The following is an 18,249-nucleotide window of genomic DNA, read 5'->3' as shown; positions in this document are numbered from 1 at the left end:
ATGTGCCTGCCACTAGGTCACCAATTTTCGGTTTAGTGCGCAGGCAATAACTAGGAAAATTAAAATAACAAAACCGGTTGACGTCCGCAGCTCCAGTGCCGCTTTCGGTGCACGGAACGACGCTAGTTGGGCGCTCAAAATGCGACTCCTAAATTAAAAATAGGCACCCCCGGAGTCGCCACTTTAGCACAGTGGTAGTGCATCGGTCTTGTAAACCGAAGGTCACGGGTTCGATCCCCGTAGGTGGCTTATGTGTGACCTACTGTGCCTTATATACATCTGCCTCTTTCCCATTCTAGGGTTGGTATTACGCTTACAACGAGATGTGTAGGGACGCGCGGGAGTCATCGGCGTGTGTGTGTGGCCTTGCAGCGCCGGGATGATGGTGTTGCCGGTGATGTCGTTTGCCTGATGCCGACAATAACACAACAAACCTTACACACAGCATACTATGGCCATGTTCGTGGCTCTGACACTCTTCAGATGGGTGCTCTGCGCCCAGACAGCGCTGCTCATGGCAGCGGCACTTACACATCACCGGTCGCCGAAGCCGGCCGCAGAGCAGCACGCGGCCATGGTACCCTCGTACGACGTATTCGTCTTCCCAATTCCATCGCAACCTGAGCCGGGCACGCAGCCTAGGCTGCCTACCAACGAGGAGAACGCCATGACCGTCGTCGAGGACAGCCAGCATGAAGACGTCGACAACATCGGAGAGGTGGAGCAGCTCATCAGAGGTATTTGGCGAGTGGTGTGCACTCAAACAGTGTCGCAGAGCCTCTGCCGGAATCGGAAATTGCAGCCGAGCGTGAAAGGCTGCAGGAGACGGGCGAACTCCCTCCAGGGGAGCTTACTGTAGAGGTAGTTGGGCAATAATACCTGCTCATGCCAAACGCAGCCACCGTCCGAAGACTCAAATGGAACCTACTACAACGACGGCGTAAAGGAGACCAGCGAGATCCTGGGAGATACCACCAGCAACGTCGAAAACGACGGCCAAGGCCCGAACGGTAAGCACCGATACCGATGGAAGCTTGCTAAACAATGCCTGCAGAAGCTGACGACGAAAAACTAAAGCAAGAATTGGAAGACCGCCTGGAACAGCTCGGTGCGCTGTCCAACGAAGGCTAGCAAGCCATTGCGCAAACTCCTTCCCGAACTTTCATGGCCAAAGTTTGCCATTATAAAACCCTAAAATTAGTACCTGTGGTAGCTTTTGTATTTTGAATTTTATGTGCGCCTTTCCGTTGCTCTTTGGGTCCTCACCGAGCGCCTAGTGAGGCGCCACCCGCGCTGACTGGCTACGGCGGGAATGCAACCCGTCGCAGGCGTGGAGGCGTGGCAAACGTCGCCGTGTTGGGCAACATATTGCCGCTGAGACGGGGCCATTTCTGGACGCGTTGGTGTCTAAAGGGGGAACGAGATTCCACTCGTTGGACGACAAGGATTCTCAGCCACTTCTATCAGCCAAAACGGCGGAGCGGAGACCCGATGGATGACAATGAAGCTGCTATCACCAATGTACGTTTAATTGCAGCTTATGTGTAGCGCCATGGCATCGTGGCTGATTCGTGAAACAACCGCTCATGTACATGGCAGAACTGCTCCTACTCGCTGCGCAAGCGGAAGCGACCAGTGATAGTAGAGCCGGTGGAATATGACGACGATGATGGCAGCGATCTGGATTCGTTCCGAGTGGAAGACGAGGCTAAGGCCTGGGATATGTTCTACAGCGATCGAAGGCAGTCCGATGAACCGTTCTCAGGAGTCAACGCAAAGGAAGCTGTCTCCATGATATATAGCGCCATCAGGCGGATACGCTCGCCGCCCTTGGTCGACAGTCGTGACTTCATAATGGAGGTCGGGCACGGAAAACACCCCCTGATCTGGGACCTGCAACGAGCATTCAAAAACTTTGGGTCGTACACTGGGGTAGAGTTCAGTGGAGACAGCATTCTAGAGGCGATCAATCTGCGAGCTCGCACTCATGAAAGCGAAGAAGCATCGGACCTCGCTGACAATGTCGAGTTCCTTCGTGCAACCAGCATCAACTACTTCAACTCCGACGGCTCGTGCAACGCTGAGGTTATCATCCCGGCAGACAGGTATACGCCGAGGTTAACCGCGGGGTCTGTAACCTTGGTGCTGGCGAAGAGCACGCTAGACTACATAACGTGCAGGTAAGATCGTGGCAGTCGCGGAAACATCGTAATCTTAGGCTTACTGGCAGCGTGTCCACCCTGAACTGGGATGAAAACCCGAGAATATCGCCTGCCGTTGTCGAAATGTTCGACAGTTTCTCCACCGCGCTCGGAAAAGTCTCCGAAAGCAGGCCTAAAGCCATTATATTTGTCGAACCGGGGTAGGTGCCGCCAAACCCAGAAAGCATATACGCATGCAGAGATTTTATCAAGTTCCGCGATCACATTGCGACCATCGCACGCGTCATATACGACGCGACATTCCGCAGAAATTCCCCTGCCAAGTGGCTGCGGCTCACGCATGTACGCAGGAACAAGACGTACAAGGCGGCCATATACACATTAGAGAAGACGAACCAGGCATACGAAAGCTACCAGGAGATGCGTGATGACATACGGCAGCTAACTGCGAGGATATACGAGCTGAGCGGAGCCCAGGACGACGACTGGCTGCTGCCGACCACGGTTCCTCCAAGGTGGAACACCCATAACCATGGCGACTTCGAGCAGCTCTCGGCGATTTAGGAAGCTTCAACTCGACATAGGTGATTATTGTTAGCAGTAACCGTGCGTGTCTTCGATTGCATAAGCAGCTGGTTAATGTGCGAGATGGGAGCGCTCGATATGGGCGACCGTTGCAGAGGTCCCCATCTATGATGGAAGGTCGGATTCCGCGCCATGAAACATGTGATTATGTAAATATTTTGTGCTAGAGCGGCATTAATATGTGACTCATCGCACTACGGCGGCTTACCGCTGTGGAATCCAGCTACACATCGCAGCGAGGCGGACTCAACACACCCGTGCCGTGATGCGATGCTCGACGGCGTTATGTCTAGCGGCTATAGCATACAGCTCGCGATGTTGTGGACATGCCGCTGCGGCCGCCCGTGGCTCGAAGCACGCCTTCCTATGCGGAGCCGCGGCGCAGACCACGAGGCAGCTCCTGTTGCGCAATTCATCGCAGGAATATGACATCATGGCGGATCCGCTAGACTCCGCTCCGCAGATTGAGTACTATACCGCCAAATACCCGCCGTAAGTTGCCGGATGCCGAAGTCACCGATTGCGTCTTGACATCGACCTAACACGTTGTAGGTACCCATACTACGACGCGCCGAGAAACCTCTTCTTTGACGCCTCCGGGCTGAAGGAAGCGAATGCGGAGGGCGATCTTGAGGAGTTATGTGTGGCCTCGGAGACGCAGAAGTCGTACATGAAAAACGCCGAGATGAGGAGGTAGGCGGCGATACAACCGTCTCTAAAGGTGCAGGGAGGGGGAGGAAGCGGAACCGTTGGACGATGCTCCTATCGCAAGTAATGGATATTTCAGCCGTATGCACATGCTGGCGCAGAATTTGACCGAATGATTGGCAAGGACTACCGGGACTACATTTACGTGGCCGGGACACAGCACCACGGGGAGCGGATGAGGACGGACATCGCAGAGTACGACGCCGTCAGACCGGGAATCGCACCTTGGCCCAGTTATGAACAGCTCAAAGAGGACAAACTGGCAGTGAACACGTCGCTTTTCAATGGATTCGACACAACCAACAGGCTAGAAAGGCATCTGGTCGGCAAGCCCATGTTGAGGAATGACATCACCACTTTGGGAGAGGCTCGCACTGAGCAGCGACGGTGGTTGAGACGGAGTTACGCCGACGGTACTGTCCCCAAAAGTCTAACGGTTGCATGAGGTGTCAGAGTGGTCACTAACCTACGAGGAGTTCGCGGCGATGCCGCTGGACATGCGGGAGGCCTACTACGCCAACAGGTACCAGCTCTGTGATGATGACGAAAAGTTCGCAATGGTGCTCAATTACCGACGGGCGCTCGGCCGCGCCGGCGACAAAATGCACCCTGCGGAGTTCCGGTACATGGAAGACAGCTACACGTACACACCCAAGGACAGTCCTATCGCCGGGGATCTCTTGAACTGGGACGACCCTTTGGATGCTCCGTGGAGGCTGCGCGTGGAGGAGTGCATACGGTAGGTCCACCAGCACGTATTGCAAACAAACGCAGCGACTGCGTCACATACAGCTGGCCGCCGGAAAGGATCAGGTTCCACACCTGTTTCGAGGTGTACGATGTCACGTGGCTGGCGGGCGTAGTGAAGGTTGTCATCGAGCAGACCAGAGACGAGGGCGACTTCATCAGCCCCAACGAGCTCAAGTTGATGCTCTTGAAACTAGGTAAGCCGCGTTGGGCGAAAATAGACGTTGCGTGTAGAGAAACGGCTTAAGCAGCTTGACGAGGAGGAACACACGCAATCTATCGCCACCCACTCGCTGATGCTGGTGGCACGACTCGACCCCAAGCGCATGGCACCGGAGGAGCTCAAAACGCTTATATGCCGCAGGGACTGGAACTCGCATATAGGACAAGAGGTCATTGTGACGTTCACAGATAAGGAGGCAAGCCAAATCCGAGGGATCATGCGTGGGTCTCACAGTGTTTTGGCACTGGAGCTCGATGTCGAAGGGCGGCGCCACACGCTGCCACTCAACTTCATACGTGAAATAACACTTATATAAGGTTGTAAAACAGGACATGTTTGTGTGGTTTTATTTAGCGATAAAGTCTTCTTGGTACACGGGTTGCAGCTTGAACTCGCTGTCACGACGCAGCACGGGGATTGGCTTGGCCTCGTACGTCACGGCCGGGGGTGCGTAGCATACGTCGTTCATAGCCGTGCGTTTCAGATGGCGCTCGGTCAAAGCGACAGCCTGCCAAAAATTATTAGTGACGCGCTAAAACGTATTGAGCCAACCTCTTCGATCTTGACTGGTTTCTTACGCTCTGCGTTCACCGTTACGGTAAAATACCACTGTAACGTACTCTTAGGCTGGCGAGCCTCCTGCAGCTGGTCTGGGGCGAGTAGGCGCAGAGTCTTGCTTTTGCCTTCGGGGGCGCCACTGGATGACGATTGCTGAGACCTCTCAGCGTCGTCAGGGGAACCGCCGGTGTCGCTGCCGCCCTCGGCGTCGGAGTGGTCCCACAGGAATAGTGACTCACATTCGATCTGCGTACACGTTTATACACGGATGCAGTGCAATACCGTTTCGACGACTTCGCCCGTCGCTGCCTTAACACGCTCGATACGACTGAAGACTGCCTTGCACTGCGGGCATGTCGTCTCTAGAGCAGACCATTTCTGTAATAGCTATCCGGCCAGAGCATGCCATAATGATCTCACCTTAATGCAAGTGAAATGGAATGTGTGCGGGCACGTTTCTATGCGGCCGAAGTCCTGGGCGTCACGGGAATCAAACCTAATAGGCAGAAGGCAGCAATCTGCATTAACGGACGTGATATTGGCCAGGAAGGCAACACAACGCACCACAGGTGATGTTCCGTGACTCTTCAGGCCTCTCAGCATCGCCGGTAACGGCGGCGGATCGCCTGCTGCGAACGACCTTCCGGCGCCGCGTCGTCATCGCTCAGCCGTATGTGGCGGCAATACTGCGAAAAGGTGCAGCGCGCCTAGTCCAGATACGCGCAGTTAACGCTTGTCGCCCTAAAATCGCTGGCTTTGTCGCGGTGGACGCCGCACGATATCACGCACACCCGCAGCGGAGCGCGCTGCGGAACGGCAACGGCGATAGAGAAAAACGCCGATGTGTTGCGAGGTAATCGATCTCGAAGCTATAGATGACGTAGAGGACTACGAGCTATTCGATCTTGACGACACTTTTCGCCATTTCAACGAAGTATGCTTCGACCAGACGCTCGAGGCAGTATGCGTGTCCTGGAGCAAAAGGCTCACTCTGACCGCTGGCAATTGCCGATTTAAGGTAGTCCCTAATGACGGAGCGTATATATGGTTGAAGCGGGGGCAATACTGCGAAATTAGGCTCAGCGAACCCTTACTTAAGTACCGTTCAGCCAAGGAGTGCAAGGTAGGCGTCTCTAGGATTACTGCCATGGACTGTCCAGGAAACGTTGCTGCATGAGATGATCCATGCCCATCTCTACCTCACGAAAGATTACCGAGACGTAAGAGCGCATGGCAAGGTAGGAGATGCGGCATAAAGTATCCAGATTGCTCAGGAGTTCTTGTGGCACATGCAGAGGGTGAACGAGATCACCGGGCTCAACGTCACTGTCTATCATGAGTTCGACGATGAAGTGGAGTACCACCGGAAGCATGTCTGGAGGTGTTCGGTGAGGCCGTTATACGAAATCACTCACAGCATGCAGGGGCTCTGTAGGCAGCAGCCGCCGTATTTCGGCTACCTGAGACGAGCTCGAAACGTGCCTCCAGGACCAAGGGAAAGGTGGTGTATGTCGTAAAACAGCTAATGAGGGGCCAATAGTATGCAGGGAGGGATCACCTGGTGCTTTGCGGCGGCGTGTTTCACAAGATCGCCGAACCTGTACCGCCACGACCTCGGCGGGCTTTGCAGTCGCTATCGCTGAGAGCCCAAGATGAGCTTGTTGGGAGCGGCGCTTTTAATCGCACAACAGTTGATGTGGGCGGTCCTGGTAAGTTTATTCCCTTGAAACTGGTTTCAAAGATGCATCAGTCGTCATCGACCTCTCCGGCGACGACACCGTTATTGAAGTGGATGACGATTGACACCTGGGCGCGCCAAAGCAGCGCGTCGTAGAAATCTCAACATTGTTGTATTTCAATGTTTCTGTTGTACCAGATGCTGTCTGAGCGTTGAAACAGATGTTGTGTATGAAATCACGTGCATTTCATACAACACGGAATCCGACATCGCCCAAACACCTCACATGCCACAATTGCTCTAGAGCCACACGGAGTGGCTGCCACGCTAATACTTATGATAATACGCAGGGAAATCGTGTACCTTGATGCGCAAGTGATATTAGGGCATGTATCTGGGGATGGTAAGGCTCACTTCCAGACCTTGGCGTCGGCAATGGCCACACCGTTGATGGAGTCCTCGGCGCAGAAGTAGTCGGTGATCATCCTGCGGTGGGCCTCGTTGTTCACGTCGAGCTTGGTGAAGGTCTGGAACTCGAACGACGGGTGCTCGGTCACGCTGGGAGGGAGCTCAGTGCCCTTGATGAGCCAGACACCCATAATGTCGTAGCAGTTGCCAGAGCCCATCACGTTGATGACACCGAAGGAGATGCGGCGGAAGTCAGGCTCGAAACGCTGCAAGAAGCCGCTAAGCATGTTGGAGGTGGTGATGTCGGACTGGCACTCGTCGTCGAGCTTGTTGTACTTCATGAAGTAGAAGCTCCAGTTCTCGGCGTCGTGGTTGCTCCACAGCCACGGCATCACCTCCTTCTCGAGGTCACCCTTGCAGTTGCTGTACGTCTTCTTCCACGTGTCCAACACGAACGAGCTCTCGGAGGCGCTGCCGCTCTGGAGGGACGCGAGCTTCTTCTCGTAGTTCACGAAGGCGTCGCTGGCCTCGACAGTGCGGATCAGACGAGACAAGTTACGAAGACCAGTCCTCAAGTAGCCAGCCTCAAGCTTGCCGATGGACACCAGGTGCTTCACAGTCACGGCGCAGACAATGTCAGCGACGGAAAGGCTCTCGCCAACCAAGAAGGTGCGGCTAAGAAGGAACGCGTCAGTGGCCCTCAGGCACTTGGCGAGCTCAGACGTGCTGGAGGCATCGACCTGAGTAACGGCCTGGCAGCGGCTGCCGACGTCGAAGCGGTCGTAGAAGAACTCCATCCACGAGGTGGCGTCGCTGCGTGCGAACAACTCAGCGGGGGAGTCACCCTTCTTCTTCTGCTCCATCATGTGGCGGCAGATGGAGATGGAGCCGCAGAAAGCGCCCAGGCCGCCGCAGAGCTCAACGCTCACGCAGGGCTTCACCTCGCTGAACTCGTCCTTCTTGCCCTCAGAGCTGCAGCAGGAGCCCTTGGACAGCTGGAAGTCGTAGGCCACACCCAAAAATTGGGCGGCAGCGAGGACATTCTTCGTACCGAGATCGTTGAAGTCAACGCCGATCACTTTCTGCAGGTGTGTGAGCGACGTCAAGGCGGCAGCCGCTGACGCACAACCTACCATTTTCGCAAGAATAGCTTGTCTGACTGGTGCCGTAGGCGCTAAGTAGCTGTGTGTCACCTGAAATGCCAAACCAATGAGCGGTTTAATGTGGAGTGAGCGCAGGGGGGCCAAACCGACCTCGCCGAGAAGCGGCGAGTGCCACACAAATATCACGACTTGCGGGCATAACCGGACGTGCGTTAAAACTGAAACGAGTGTCTAAAATACCAATGCGATTCGCATAGGAACGTGTCTGCAACGGTTTTGGTTCGCAATTGCGGAAACGGGGTGTGAGTGGCACACCTCACCGGTTGCGCTGTCGCACCGGGAGAATAGCCTATTTGTACAAGCACGCGATGCCAAATAGGTTGAACGACGACGGGTGCTCAGTACGTGTTCCTATAAAGTGGACGCCGCTAGACATGGGCGCCGAGAAGAGCTCACCTCGTTAAGTGATTCAGGCGGCGAGCACACTATATGTCAATAACACCGCTATTATACAAATGTGGCGATATGCCAGCTCGGAATTTGTGTCGCTAATGTCGAGGCAAAACAGTGTGCCGGGTTGGTAGGCCACAAATATCCGCCACACCTAGATGTCCACGGCTCTCAAATGACTATGGCACGCCAATTGTAACACTCGACATTTCGAATATTATATCCGGCGCATACGGCTGCTGCGCTGGCCATCTGCCGTTGCGCCCGGCCTCCGGGGCACGCGACGCCCGAATGGGGCATCGACTACACAGGACCGCAGAAAACGCGAAACCACACAGCAATCACACAGGGCACGTCCATAGAACATTATCCGCGTTTGGATTAACTCCGAGCGGCACCGTGGGAGCACGAAATACCGTCGTTCCTCAGATATATCGTAAGGTGGGTGGATCACAGGATTCCGACACGCGCTCAACGGCATACCGCGGCTAATCGGCTGGCTCGTGACGGCCGATTCGCTACTGTGTATTACTTCCGGCTGTTGGCGCATGGATTGAGCCCAGTGTACGGTACACAGGAGCCGAATGTGGTAGGCGAGGCCATGCCGCACAACGGCCGTGCGAAACCTCACGCCGGAGCGCCGCGGTACTGCCATTTGATTAGCGCAGCGGTCACGTAACAAGTCGGTAGACCGACTTCACAGTGTTTGCATCTCTGAATACCGCTCATAGCCTTGTAGGAATCCAGCCGCCCGTCAAGATGACGCACCAACCCAAGACCCAGAGGCCGCAGATCCGCCTCAATCGCCGTAAGAGGGTGCTCACCGCCGATGGTGAAATGAAGACCGTCGGACGCGAGTTCGCCAGCCTGCCTAAGATCAGGCCCACCCTCAAGCCCGGAGCCATCCTCATCCTCCTCAGCGGCAGCTACAAGGGCAAGCGCGTCATCCTCCTCAAGGTATTCAAGGAGAGCGGCCTCCTCTTGGTCACCGGACCCTTCCTTTTCAACGGTGTGCCGCTCAGAAGGGTCAACCCGCGCTACGTGATCGCCACCTCCACCAACATTTTCGAAATGGAAGAGGTCGGAGGCTCGCGTTGCCAGGCCGCCGTTGAGGAGGCCGTTGCTTCCCTCACCGACGAGTCCTTCGGAAAGACCAAGGAAACCAGGATGGCGGAATTCAAGGAACGCAAGAAGCGCAACAAGGGCGCCATGTTCGTCGACAACGCCGACGCCGAAAAGGTCGCCGAGGAAACCAAGCAGAAGATCAAGGACAAGCAAGACAAGGTTGATGGCGTGCTCGCACCCTTCCTTAAAAACTCGCCGATTCTCTGCCAGTACCTCAAGACCAGGTTCACGCTCCGCAGCGGCATGTACCCGCACAAGCTGAAGTTCTGAACTTCAACACTTTCGGAGTAATACTTAGAAACGCGCTAAATGCGTCAGTGAGCTTTTCTTTATCGTGGGTGTAAATGTATATGCCAGGTGGTCGTACGGTTTGCAACATGGGTGGGCCGCTCAGTTGTGATCCTCGCTCCATCGTGAAGTTGTCGAAACGGATTGGGTGGCCGAATGGGTCACGGTAGTGCAGTAACCCGATGATGTGTAGTTCGTTCGCGCTTAACACGCCTGATGATGTGGTCGGTTGTTTTCGTAGATGTGGTATTATGCACCCCCTGCCGGAATACTGCCTTGCAAAGTGTCAGCCGTTTCGCGACAATGTCTTTGCTTAGACCAATCTGATGCCCTTTCAATACGCAGTTACATGGATACAGATGTGTTTTGTTGACAGTTCAATGCCGCTGGCGGTTGTTGCAGAGAATGTTTGGGTATGTTGGAAGCCACAACGTTCAGTATCTCCAGAGCCGCGATGTGGAAACACGATGGGGATAAATTTTACTACATTACAATGATGGCTGTTGCGATATGAAAGTACTGAGTGCAGTGGTCCGACTAATACGTGCCCTTAGGCGGATCGCGCACGTAGGGGTCGTAAATGTCTGGAAGACCATAGATGAGGTCGTGGATTTTGTGGAAAGGCCATGTCCGGCTGCCGATCATGTGGCATATGGCCATTAGGAGTAGCAGAATACACGCCAAGCCTCCACCTAATGCAAGAAGGATCAGTAGACCTCTCGTAAAATTATTTTGACAACATCGGCACGGACAGCTGAAACCTTTATCGCATTCGTCACAGTTCTTGCTGATGCATCTAATATTGAAGATACATTTGCACGGGTTTGTATCCTCCGCTAAGGCAGCCTTATCGTCTGCCATTTTAACCAACCCTGAACGGCGATGAACAACCTACCTGGAAGGCGGCGGCAATTGGGGAATGCGATACATCAGTCACCGAACCATATAAGTACAGAACGATATATGGAAGTGTGTATTTTGTGTGGGTATTTGCCATGTAACCTTGCGCATAATTAGAAATGCTTCACGAAAGCCGGTGTCGACGATGCATTACACATTGGGTAACTGTGGATTTACCGTACAGTCAGGTGCCTCTGACGTGTAACCGAGTTATTCATTTCACAAAAATATATGGTATCACGTTACGTTGTGTCAGAAACTAAAGGTATTGAGCTCCTCGTTGCTCAGTGCTCAGCGTCACGCGAGAAGATAAAAACTACCGTATTAAGATCGATAGCGGTATTCGTATGATAAATATGGTTAATATGAAAACATAGCGGCGTGACGATATTAGGCTGACGGATGGCTATGGATAGGATGAAGCGAAGTGCTCCTTCCGTAGGCCGGCCATAGGAACTCATTATGATTGTCGATACCCGCAATCATTTGCGAGGCGTCATTGTAGACGAACTGCCACGTTATCATTATATAGCGCAATAATCAGCATTTAATCCGTCTGCTCGTCGGTAATACGTGAACCCAAATCTTTTACTGATTTGTTATCCAAGTGACAACGCCTCGCTTCACCGAATGGTTTTCCCTGTTGCAACCGCCTGCAATGAGACGGGTGATTCCGGTCGAACATCTTGTGAAGCGCTGAGCAAATGGGCGTCCTTCAGCCTTTGGCACATTTGAAACGTTCGGCTTCACGCTCCTCGAAATACTGTTTTCATTCGAGATACTAACCTCTTCGTTAGAGCAAGCAGCCAATGGATTCACCAATATATCACTATTTTCCATGTTTAGACATCTAGCATCACTTTAAGTCTTACCTTCGACAGTTTGACTCGTGGAGATGGTTTCTCGACAAATGCTTCGGCATTATGGCTGCTTCAGAGCCTGAAGCGATTCTGACCAACGAATATCGCATCGTCAGTCGTAACTCATCCCTCATTTTCGACATAACTATTTCTAGGCTGTATTTTATCAAGTGCTCTACATTTTATCGTTGTGTCTGTCAACTGTTGAACAGGCGCTACCGTGACATTTACCATGTCCTCTTGATCTAGAGTCTGTAGATGCTACGAATGACATGGGTCGATGATCTCTCATGCTAGAATCGAACTCCCTGCACGCTGATGGCGTTGATTGCCGGACATATTTGATGTCAAACTATTGATGCTGAAACTTACGCCCACTGTAACCTTATAGGGCGTGGAGAAAAGGATTCGCAATAAATACAACTGAGCAATGTAACACAATACAGAGCACATTGTTCGCGTGTGTGACAGCGCAGTATGAGGTCTGCTCTTTAATGTGACTACGATAAGAAATTGAATTCTCAAGTTATCTTCAGTACAGGCGTTAACACGCCTGGCCATCAATAATGCACTGCATTTGGGTGACAGATTTTCGCCAAGGCGGCGCTAATAGCTCTTCCGTCTGAGGAGGCTTTAACGTATGTACAACATTTTAAAATATCCGACGTCTACACCACTCCTATTGGCAATACGAAGATGAAGGTGTGACGCTGAAACAAAACCCGCCTAATTGTGTCAGGGGTCATATTGAAGAGGTCATAACCGTGTTTGCCTTCATTTGACAACATCAATATTGTGCATAACGGGCGCACGTTTCTATTGACGATAACTACATTGAAAAATTAGAATGATTCCATGGCAATTTGTATTACCATTCACAGGGACGCCGGGCAACTCACTGTCATTGGTCCGCTTTTACAGCACCCGAAATCCCTACTTAATAAAAAGCCCAGAATCCAGCGAGGTCGTAGAGTATGGTATACGCCCGAGCATTCAAACCTTTCAACGCCAGGGATACGTTTGACGCATTCATGTCAGTGAAGCAATCCGGCTCAACGTAGCCCAGGGCTTTCAATATTTTACCCATGTTATCATGCGCAGTAAACGGCGCATTTCTCCGGGTTGCAGTATAACTCGCCTTGCGCAGAGAACGTAGGCCCGCGTATAACATTGGCGCAATCCCCACGAATAGGACAGCGCAAGCTTCCGGCTTTTTCGAGCACGACTTAGCCCACGTCGCTTTTGAGCTGTACGCAGACTTATACTGCTCGGGTATTTTTACATTTTCCAGAAACTTTTCACACCCATTCACAGCATTACCTAACCTTTCTGCGATGGTTTTAGCGGTGAGACGCTTGCCCTGCACGGCGTTGTTATAATCGCTGTAGTCGACGAGTCCAAGAAGCTTGGCAATTATGCAGGGATGCTTACTCAAAGGAGCTTCGAATCTCGCCTCTATCTCGTTTATAGGCCACAGATTCCCCAGATCCGGATTCCGTAGGAACGTTTTAGAAATACGCTTTACTTTCTCGAGAGCCGGCACCTTCATCTTGCCAACGGGCTTGTCTACGAGAAAGTTGTGAATCGCCTCAGCCAATGCCGTCAAGTTGTCGTCAGCCTCAGTTCCCCTCAGGGCTATCAACCAGTCAATGCCCTCCTTGAGGTTGCGAGGAGCTTTGGTCAACGAATTGTACACCATCTTGATAAGATTCGTCAATTTATGCGATTGATATGCACATGTATGTACTTTGGCCTATTTACGAACCAATTCGCATACAGCCCCTTATGGAGCCGGCAGCCTTAACTCCAGCTGCGGTTTAAGGGTTAACAGGCACAACGGTGTCGTTGCCTTCTGATGTGTACCTGTCTATTTCTAAAGTAGAAATCCCGCCTACACGCTGAACAGATAAATGGTTGAGGCAGGAAGTTTATAAAGTTGCCGTATAACGTCCCGTTGTAGGCAATCACCGTGACATGCGGCACGCATAACGCGAGTCATCGGGTAGACAATATTTCGGCAAAGATGAGATATGTGAACACAACGGATGTATATACAAATTATAACGATGTGTATACATTCTAACTCTGCCGATGAATCGCTAGGAGCGGCTTACAAAGCCTGCGGCGTCCTGCGTGACCTGCTCGTCATCAACACACCAGTCATGACGAGGAATGCAAACACTCCTCGCGCTGTCTTCAGCAATTAGTATAATTAGTTATGCTCTAAGTAGTCGCAGCAAGCTTTTTTGAACGCTTCTCGGAGCGTTAACTGAACTTAGCTATACATGTATCCACATTACTTGCAAGCACTTATATGCCCGTCCGTGACGGGTTATTGCTGAGTAACCCAAAGTGCTATTAGTTGAGACTAAGCTGTGTATTTGAATGGCGTCGTGTGTATCTGTATCGCAACAATATGCGGGGTTTAGGGACAAGTTTGCTGGTATGTTCAATAATGTTAGCTTGTACACTTAAAACGTTTCGTCTCATACTTTGATGCTCTGGCGATTAGTCAAGCGAAGGCGTCGTTCCTTCGGAGATCGTTTAATTTTTGCTTCCATTTCTCATCTTGTACTGCTCACTCTTTCCTTTTCTCTTTTTTTCAAACGTTTCTGTTCACTCGACACCCTATCCGTTGCGTGTGAAAACAGGGCACAATAACAGACAAGGCTGAGAAATGTGCTTGCCACAAAAATGTGCATCATTGATTTCCTCAACGCTTCAGCATTGCCTTCCTTAACAGCTGCCTCCATGGTGTCAAGCGGTCCATTATAGGAGATGTAGACAAACGCCTTCAACAAATTTATAAACATGGTGCCGTACGTTATAGCACTTACATAGCCTGATATACACTTCGTTATGCCTGTTCCGGTAGCATGATACCTATGTTTGATCACTTTCGTCATAACAGATCCATCTACACCGCTGGCTGTATCGTATGTTGCACCAAGTGTTGCCAACTCTACCCAATGATACCAAAGCAACTTCCCAAATGGCGGCGTTCCTAATCACAATAGATACGCAACATATCGGATGATCATCACGACGCAACCCGCACTCGGTTCAGTATAATTGCGATGAGCTTTGACAGCCACCTGAGTAATTGGTCCGCAAACTGCGACGTGCGTTGGAGTTACTTTGTAACCGCGTCTGGAGCAGTGGCTCACATTGCCCTATGAGTTTGCTGCTTATCTTTGGAGTGGACAAATGGTCGGTCATGTGCGCTACCAAAGACAAGTTGAAATTTTCTGTCCTCGACAACACCGCCCACGGAGGCCTGTGAAGCTATTGGGCGGGAATAGCATGTACGGTGCTGGACAGTAGAAAGCCATCTCGCCCGTACCAACAAGCTTACGCACTCCCAGGCGTGGTGTTAAGCTTACACTCCACCTTCCCCCACCAACGCGGACAGCTCACGTCGCATAAAACCTAACCCTTTGGCCGACATAACACCCAACGCAACTTGACGCTTTTAGTTGTTGTGTATACATAATTGTGGCAAGTTGCGATGTAATAAGCATGTTCACAGCGGTGTATGAAGCTCCATAAGCGATCATCGGTGGTGTCTTAGGAGCGCCACCCCAGGTAGGGCAGCGAGCTATCTCTAACGTGAGTCAGTAGCATAATTTTAATCAGTTCGGTGGCTCAAGGATGCAAACTGGCACACTAATTGGGCGACGCAACACGTGATACAGGGGTATTTTCCGACGTGGCGGCCACTGGAAGGAGAACACCCTTTAATCTGCTTGTTACATCCTGTCGTACGTCAGGTTCTGGTGCGCCAATACAGACATAATACGAATCATACGCCACTATGTTCCCTTGTCGTATAGAACTTATATACTGCGATGACATGCGTTTAGGATGCTGCATGCCACAATGATACTAAGCGAGCTGCGAAATGCGGATATGCCATTGCTGCGTTACCGCGTGACCATTGTACGTGTAGCATGCGCTTAATATGTGCGTTATTGGTGTGTTTTAGATGTCGAGGGCCCTTATGTGTCTTTTCTAAGACAGCTCTTTAAGGGCTCAGAGCATAAATAGATACAACATTTCATACACCAATAGCAGTCGCCTCAACAAACGCATCGTTACAAAATGGTGTACAATTCGTTGACTGATGCTCCTCGCAACCTCAAGGAGGGCATTGACTGGCTGTTAGCCCTCAAGGGAACAGACGCCGAAAACAACTTAGCTGCCATGGGCGCTGCCCTTTACGACTTTCTCGTAGACAAGCCTGTTGGGTACACGGAGGTGCCAGCTCTCGAGAAAGTTAAACTCGTTTCTAAAGAGTTCCTCAAGCAACCGGAGCTTAAGAAACAATTGTCTGTAGGCCATATGCTGGCGAAATTCAACAAACCTATTAACAAAAAGGCCACCTTTTTGCAAAAACTATTCGGTGGTGTCGACAAATGTAATTATATGAACGTTGTAAAGGAGACGCCTCTTAGTGCACAAACTATTGCGCAAAAATTAGGTACGGCTATAAATGGCTTTGAGAAGTTTTTGGAAAAAATAACAACCGCTGACAAGTATGAGTCCGCTTATGGTTCGGAAGCGACGTGGGAGGCATCGTGTTCAAAGAAGCCGGAGGATTGTGCGGCTGTCTTCGTGGGTATTGCGCCCATGATATGGGCAGGCATACGTTCTTTGGAAAATGCGTGCTTCGATGATGATTATAGCTGGCCAGGTTTGCGTAATAAAAAGAATGTTTCAGCAAAAGTATTAAGTGCTTTAGGTTTCAAAGATTCAGAGTGCCTCCACAACACCAGCGCTGTATATGTTGCATCGGCTGTGGCAATTGTGTGGAAAGAGTTGCTAACATTCTACGATCTCTCCGGATTTTGGGCCTTCTATGATTGTACTAAGGCATGTTCAGTAACGGCTGAACCATCCGTTGAGCCTGTGAAACCTGAAGTTGATGTTGAAAAGCCTGTACAAATCGCAAAAGCTGCAAAAGTGGCAAGTGCTGTAAAAGCCGCCAAGAAAGCTGCCAAGAAGGTTTCCAAGAAAGCCCGCCAAAAAAAGCAGAAGAAAAAGCAGGTATCCGCTGAGCAGTGAGTGGCAGTCTTACGACTACTCACCAGTTATTTGTCATCTTGAAATCTGGTGATGGCCGTATTTATGTATACAATTTTAATGCGCAATAGTGCTCATAGAATTATGGAGCACGCTCCTTAAATTGTATATTATTGTTTTCATAGCGCAATTTGCCGCCTGATTGTTACTACATCGAATCCATTTATCTTGGTTTACCAGACGTTGTATGTATGGCCTCACTTTAAATCACGCTGCCGACTTCCTTGCAGCTCTGGTGAATGACGGATCAGTGCAGTTTGGAACTAGATTTGTAGCTTGATATCTACAGAAATGCAGCCCACATTTGTGCATGGCGCACTAACCTCAGCACGTATCACTTATAAACTCAATCTTTATCGCATCCAATCTGCATAGTGTACGTGTTAATATCTAGCGCAGAAAATCAAACATGACGCTACTGTTCATGAGGTGGATCATACGGATGTAGGTTTGATGAATCGTGTAACTGGCATGATCTATGAAGCGCCGGTCGACGGCAGTCCCAGCGTGAAATGTGACGCACTAGAATACAGAACCCTGTCCAAGCTCGACAAGGCCGCACACCAAGGCCTCTCACCGCATCGACGTCAAGGTCTTACTCACTGAAGGCCGCAAAATGCTATCACTCTACAAAGATGTCGACTACTTCGACGAGCACCCTATTGGTCAACTTGTTATTTAATAATCATTACCTCATTCATCTAGTCATTACTTGCCTTGTGATGGATCGCATTACAGCACTAGTGGTTAGTTGTGTTACCGCAGAATCTATGGCACCGTGATGTGAGAAAAGCCTGACTGCTTCCAGGCATAACATGGCTCGTACAACCCACTTAAGAGATGAGTCAGTCTGGGATGTTTAGTTATGCATTACTTGTGAGACATGTCTATGCCATCCAACCTTGCCAGTGTAATGCTGCGCTGGGTGAAGATCGACCAACGTAGGCAGCTGACAAGTGCAGTGCTAGGTGAACTTTTGCATCGTCTGTTAGATCAGTGGTTGGTATGGTAATAACATGTGCATCTCTAGGCAATGGATGCCGCTGCGTCTCCCACGTGATGGCCAGTGGCTGGCGTGGTTACGTGACACTGATGGCAACAGGGCAAATGACTAACGTATTAACTGAGCAATGTGGATCACTCGGTCACTCATTAAAACACAAATGTGAAAACAATTATAATGGGCACTTCCTACGTCATACTGTCTAATGGATGCCGTTGACTGCCCAGCTGGTGCCCGTTGACCTGCATGCCATGGCCAGGATAGTATCAACATGCGTTGACTCTGTTATATGTTTTGGGGGATATTTGCATCGTTGCGATGTAACAGGCGGTGCTATAGATGGCGGTCGCCCGGTTGGTTGAGCGCCGA

General features: G+C 51.1%; 12 protein-coding genes across 12 annotated transcripts; 6 read left to right on the top strand and 6 right to left on the bottom strand.

Annotated features, from left to right (window-relative positions):
- Positions 1–457: 457 nt before the first annotated feature.
- BBBOND_0200830 (hypothetical protein, conserved) lies at positions 458–1,131 on the top strand (the record flags this gene model as incomplete). The annotated part of the gene is made up of 4 exons (XM_012911658.1): positions 458–737; positions 776–861; positions 899–1,010; positions 1,055–1,131. The coding sequence occupies 4 exons, from the start codon at positions 458–460 to the stop codon at positions 1,129–1,131; spliced, it is 555 nt and encodes a 184-aa protein (XP_012767112.1).
- A 360-nt stretch (positions 1,132–1,491) lies between these two features.
- Positions 1,492–2,726, top strand: BBBOND_0200820 (hypothetical protein, conserved; the record flags this gene model as incomplete). Its single annotated transcript, XM_012911657.1, has 4 exons — positions 1,492–1,521; positions 1,600–2,180; positions 2,219–2,362; positions 2,402–2,726. 4 exons carry the CDS (start codon positions 1,492–1,494, stop codon positions 2,724–2,726), a joined length of 1,080 nt encoding a protein of 359 aa, XP_012767111.1.
- Positions 2,727–3,012: 286 nt separating this feature from the next.
- BBBOND_0200810 (hypothetical protein, conserved) lies at positions 3,013–4,741 on the top strand (the record flags this gene model as incomplete). The annotated part of the gene is made up of 7 exons (XM_012911656.1): positions 3,013–3,239; positions 3,300–3,440; positions 3,475–3,536; positions 3,557–3,868; positions 3,909–4,194; positions 4,230–4,399; positions 4,437–4,741. 7 exons carry the CDS (start codon positions 3,013–3,015, stop codon positions 4,739–4,741), a joined length of 1,503 nt encoding a protein of 500 aa, XP_012767110.1.
- Positions 4,742–4,771: 30 nt separating this feature from the next.
- On the bottom strand, positions 4,772–5,586 carry BBBOND_0200800 (RING-H2 finger protein ATL5; the record flags this gene model as incomplete). The annotated part of the gene is made up of 4 exons (XM_012911655.1): positions 4,772–4,933; positions 4,978–5,229; positions 5,266–5,361; positions 5,404–5,586. The coding sequence occupies 4 exons, from the start codon at positions 5,584–5,586 to the stop codon at positions 4,772–4,774; spliced, it is 693 nt and encodes a 230-aa protein (XP_012767109.1).
- A 238-nt stretch (positions 5,587–5,824) lies between these two features.
- Positions 5,825–6,500, top strand: BBBOND_0200790 (sPRT domain containg protein; the record flags this gene model as incomplete). The annotated part of the gene is made up of 3 exons (XM_012911654.1): positions 5,825–6,106; positions 6,144–6,221; positions 6,258–6,500. The coding sequence occupies 3 exons, from the start codon at positions 5,825–5,827 to the stop codon at positions 6,498–6,500; spliced, it is 603 nt and encodes a 200-aa protein (XP_012767108.1).
- Positions 6,501–7,071: 571 nt separating this feature from the next.
- Positions 7,072–8,205, bottom strand: BBBOND_0200780 (GST/eEF1-gamma domain containg protein,putative; the record flags this gene model as incomplete). Its single annotated transcript, XM_012911653.1, has 1 exon — positions 7,072–8,205. One exon carries the CDS (start codon positions 8,203–8,205, stop codon positions 7,072–7,074), a length of 1,134 nt encoding a protein of 377 aa, XP_012767107.1.
- Positions 8,206–9,381: 1,176 nt separating this feature from the next.
- BBBOND_0200770 (ribosomal protein L6e, putative) lies at positions 9,382–10,017 on the top strand (the record flags this gene model as incomplete). Its single annotated transcript, XM_012911652.1, has 1 exon — positions 9,382–10,017. One exon carries the CDS (start codon positions 9,382–9,384, stop codon positions 10,015–10,017), a length of 636 nt encoding a protein of 211 aa, XP_012767106.1.
- Positions 10,018–10,572: 555 nt separating this feature from the next.
- Positions 10,573–10,896, bottom strand: BBBOND_0200760 (hypothetical protein; the record flags this gene model as incomplete). Its single annotated transcript, XM_012911651.1, has 1 exon — positions 10,573–10,896. One exon carries the CDS (start codon positions 10,894–10,896, stop codon positions 10,573–10,575), a length of 324 nt encoding a protein of 107 aa, XP_012767105.1.
- Positions 10,897–11,523: 627 nt separating this feature from the next.
- Positions 11,524–11,775, bottom strand: BBBOND_0200750 (hypothetical protein; the record flags this gene model as incomplete). Its single annotated transcript, XM_012911650.1, has 1 exon — positions 11,524–11,775. One exon carries the CDS (start codon positions 11,773–11,775, stop codon positions 11,524–11,526), a length of 252 nt encoding a protein of 83 aa, XP_012767104.1.
- A 957-nt stretch (positions 11,776–12,732) lies between these two features.
- BBBOND_0200740 (hypothetical protein) lies at positions 12,733–13,494 on the bottom strand (the record flags this gene model as incomplete). Its single annotated transcript, XM_012911649.1, has 1 exon — positions 12,733–13,494. The coding sequence occupies one exon, from the start codon at positions 13,492–13,494 to the stop codon at positions 12,733–12,735; it is 762 nt and encodes a 253-aa protein (XP_012767103.1).
- An 865-nt stretch (positions 13,495–14,359) lies between these two features.
- BBBOND_0200730 (hypothetical protein) lies at positions 14,360–14,608 on the bottom strand (the record flags this gene model as incomplete). The annotated part of the gene is made up of 1 exon (XM_012911648.1): positions 14,360–14,608. The coding sequence occupies one exon, from the start codon at positions 14,606–14,608 to the stop codon at positions 14,360–14,362; it is 249 nt and encodes an 82-aa protein (XP_012767102.1).
- A 1,288-nt stretch (positions 14,609–15,896) lies between these two features.
- Positions 15,897–16,859, top strand: BBBOND_0200720 (hypothetical protein; the record flags this gene model as incomplete). The annotated part of the gene is made up of 1 exon (XM_012911647.1): positions 15,897–16,859. The coding sequence occupies one exon, from the start codon at positions 15,897–15,899 to the stop codon at positions 16,857–16,859; it is 963 nt and encodes a 320-aa protein (XP_012767101.1).
- Between the last annotated feature and the right edge of the window lie 1,390 nt (positions 16,860–18,249).

The sequence above is a fragment of the Babesia bigemina genome (assembly GCF_000981445.1).
Source record: "Babesia bigemina genome assembly Bbig001, chromosome : II".
In the NCBI taxonomy this organism is placed as follows: Eukaryota; Apicomplexa; class Aconoidasida; order Piroplasmida; family Babesiidae; genus Babesia; species Babesia bigemina.
Note: the sequence above shows the minus strand (reverse complement) of the source record. Positions and strands in the feature narration are given on the sequence as shown.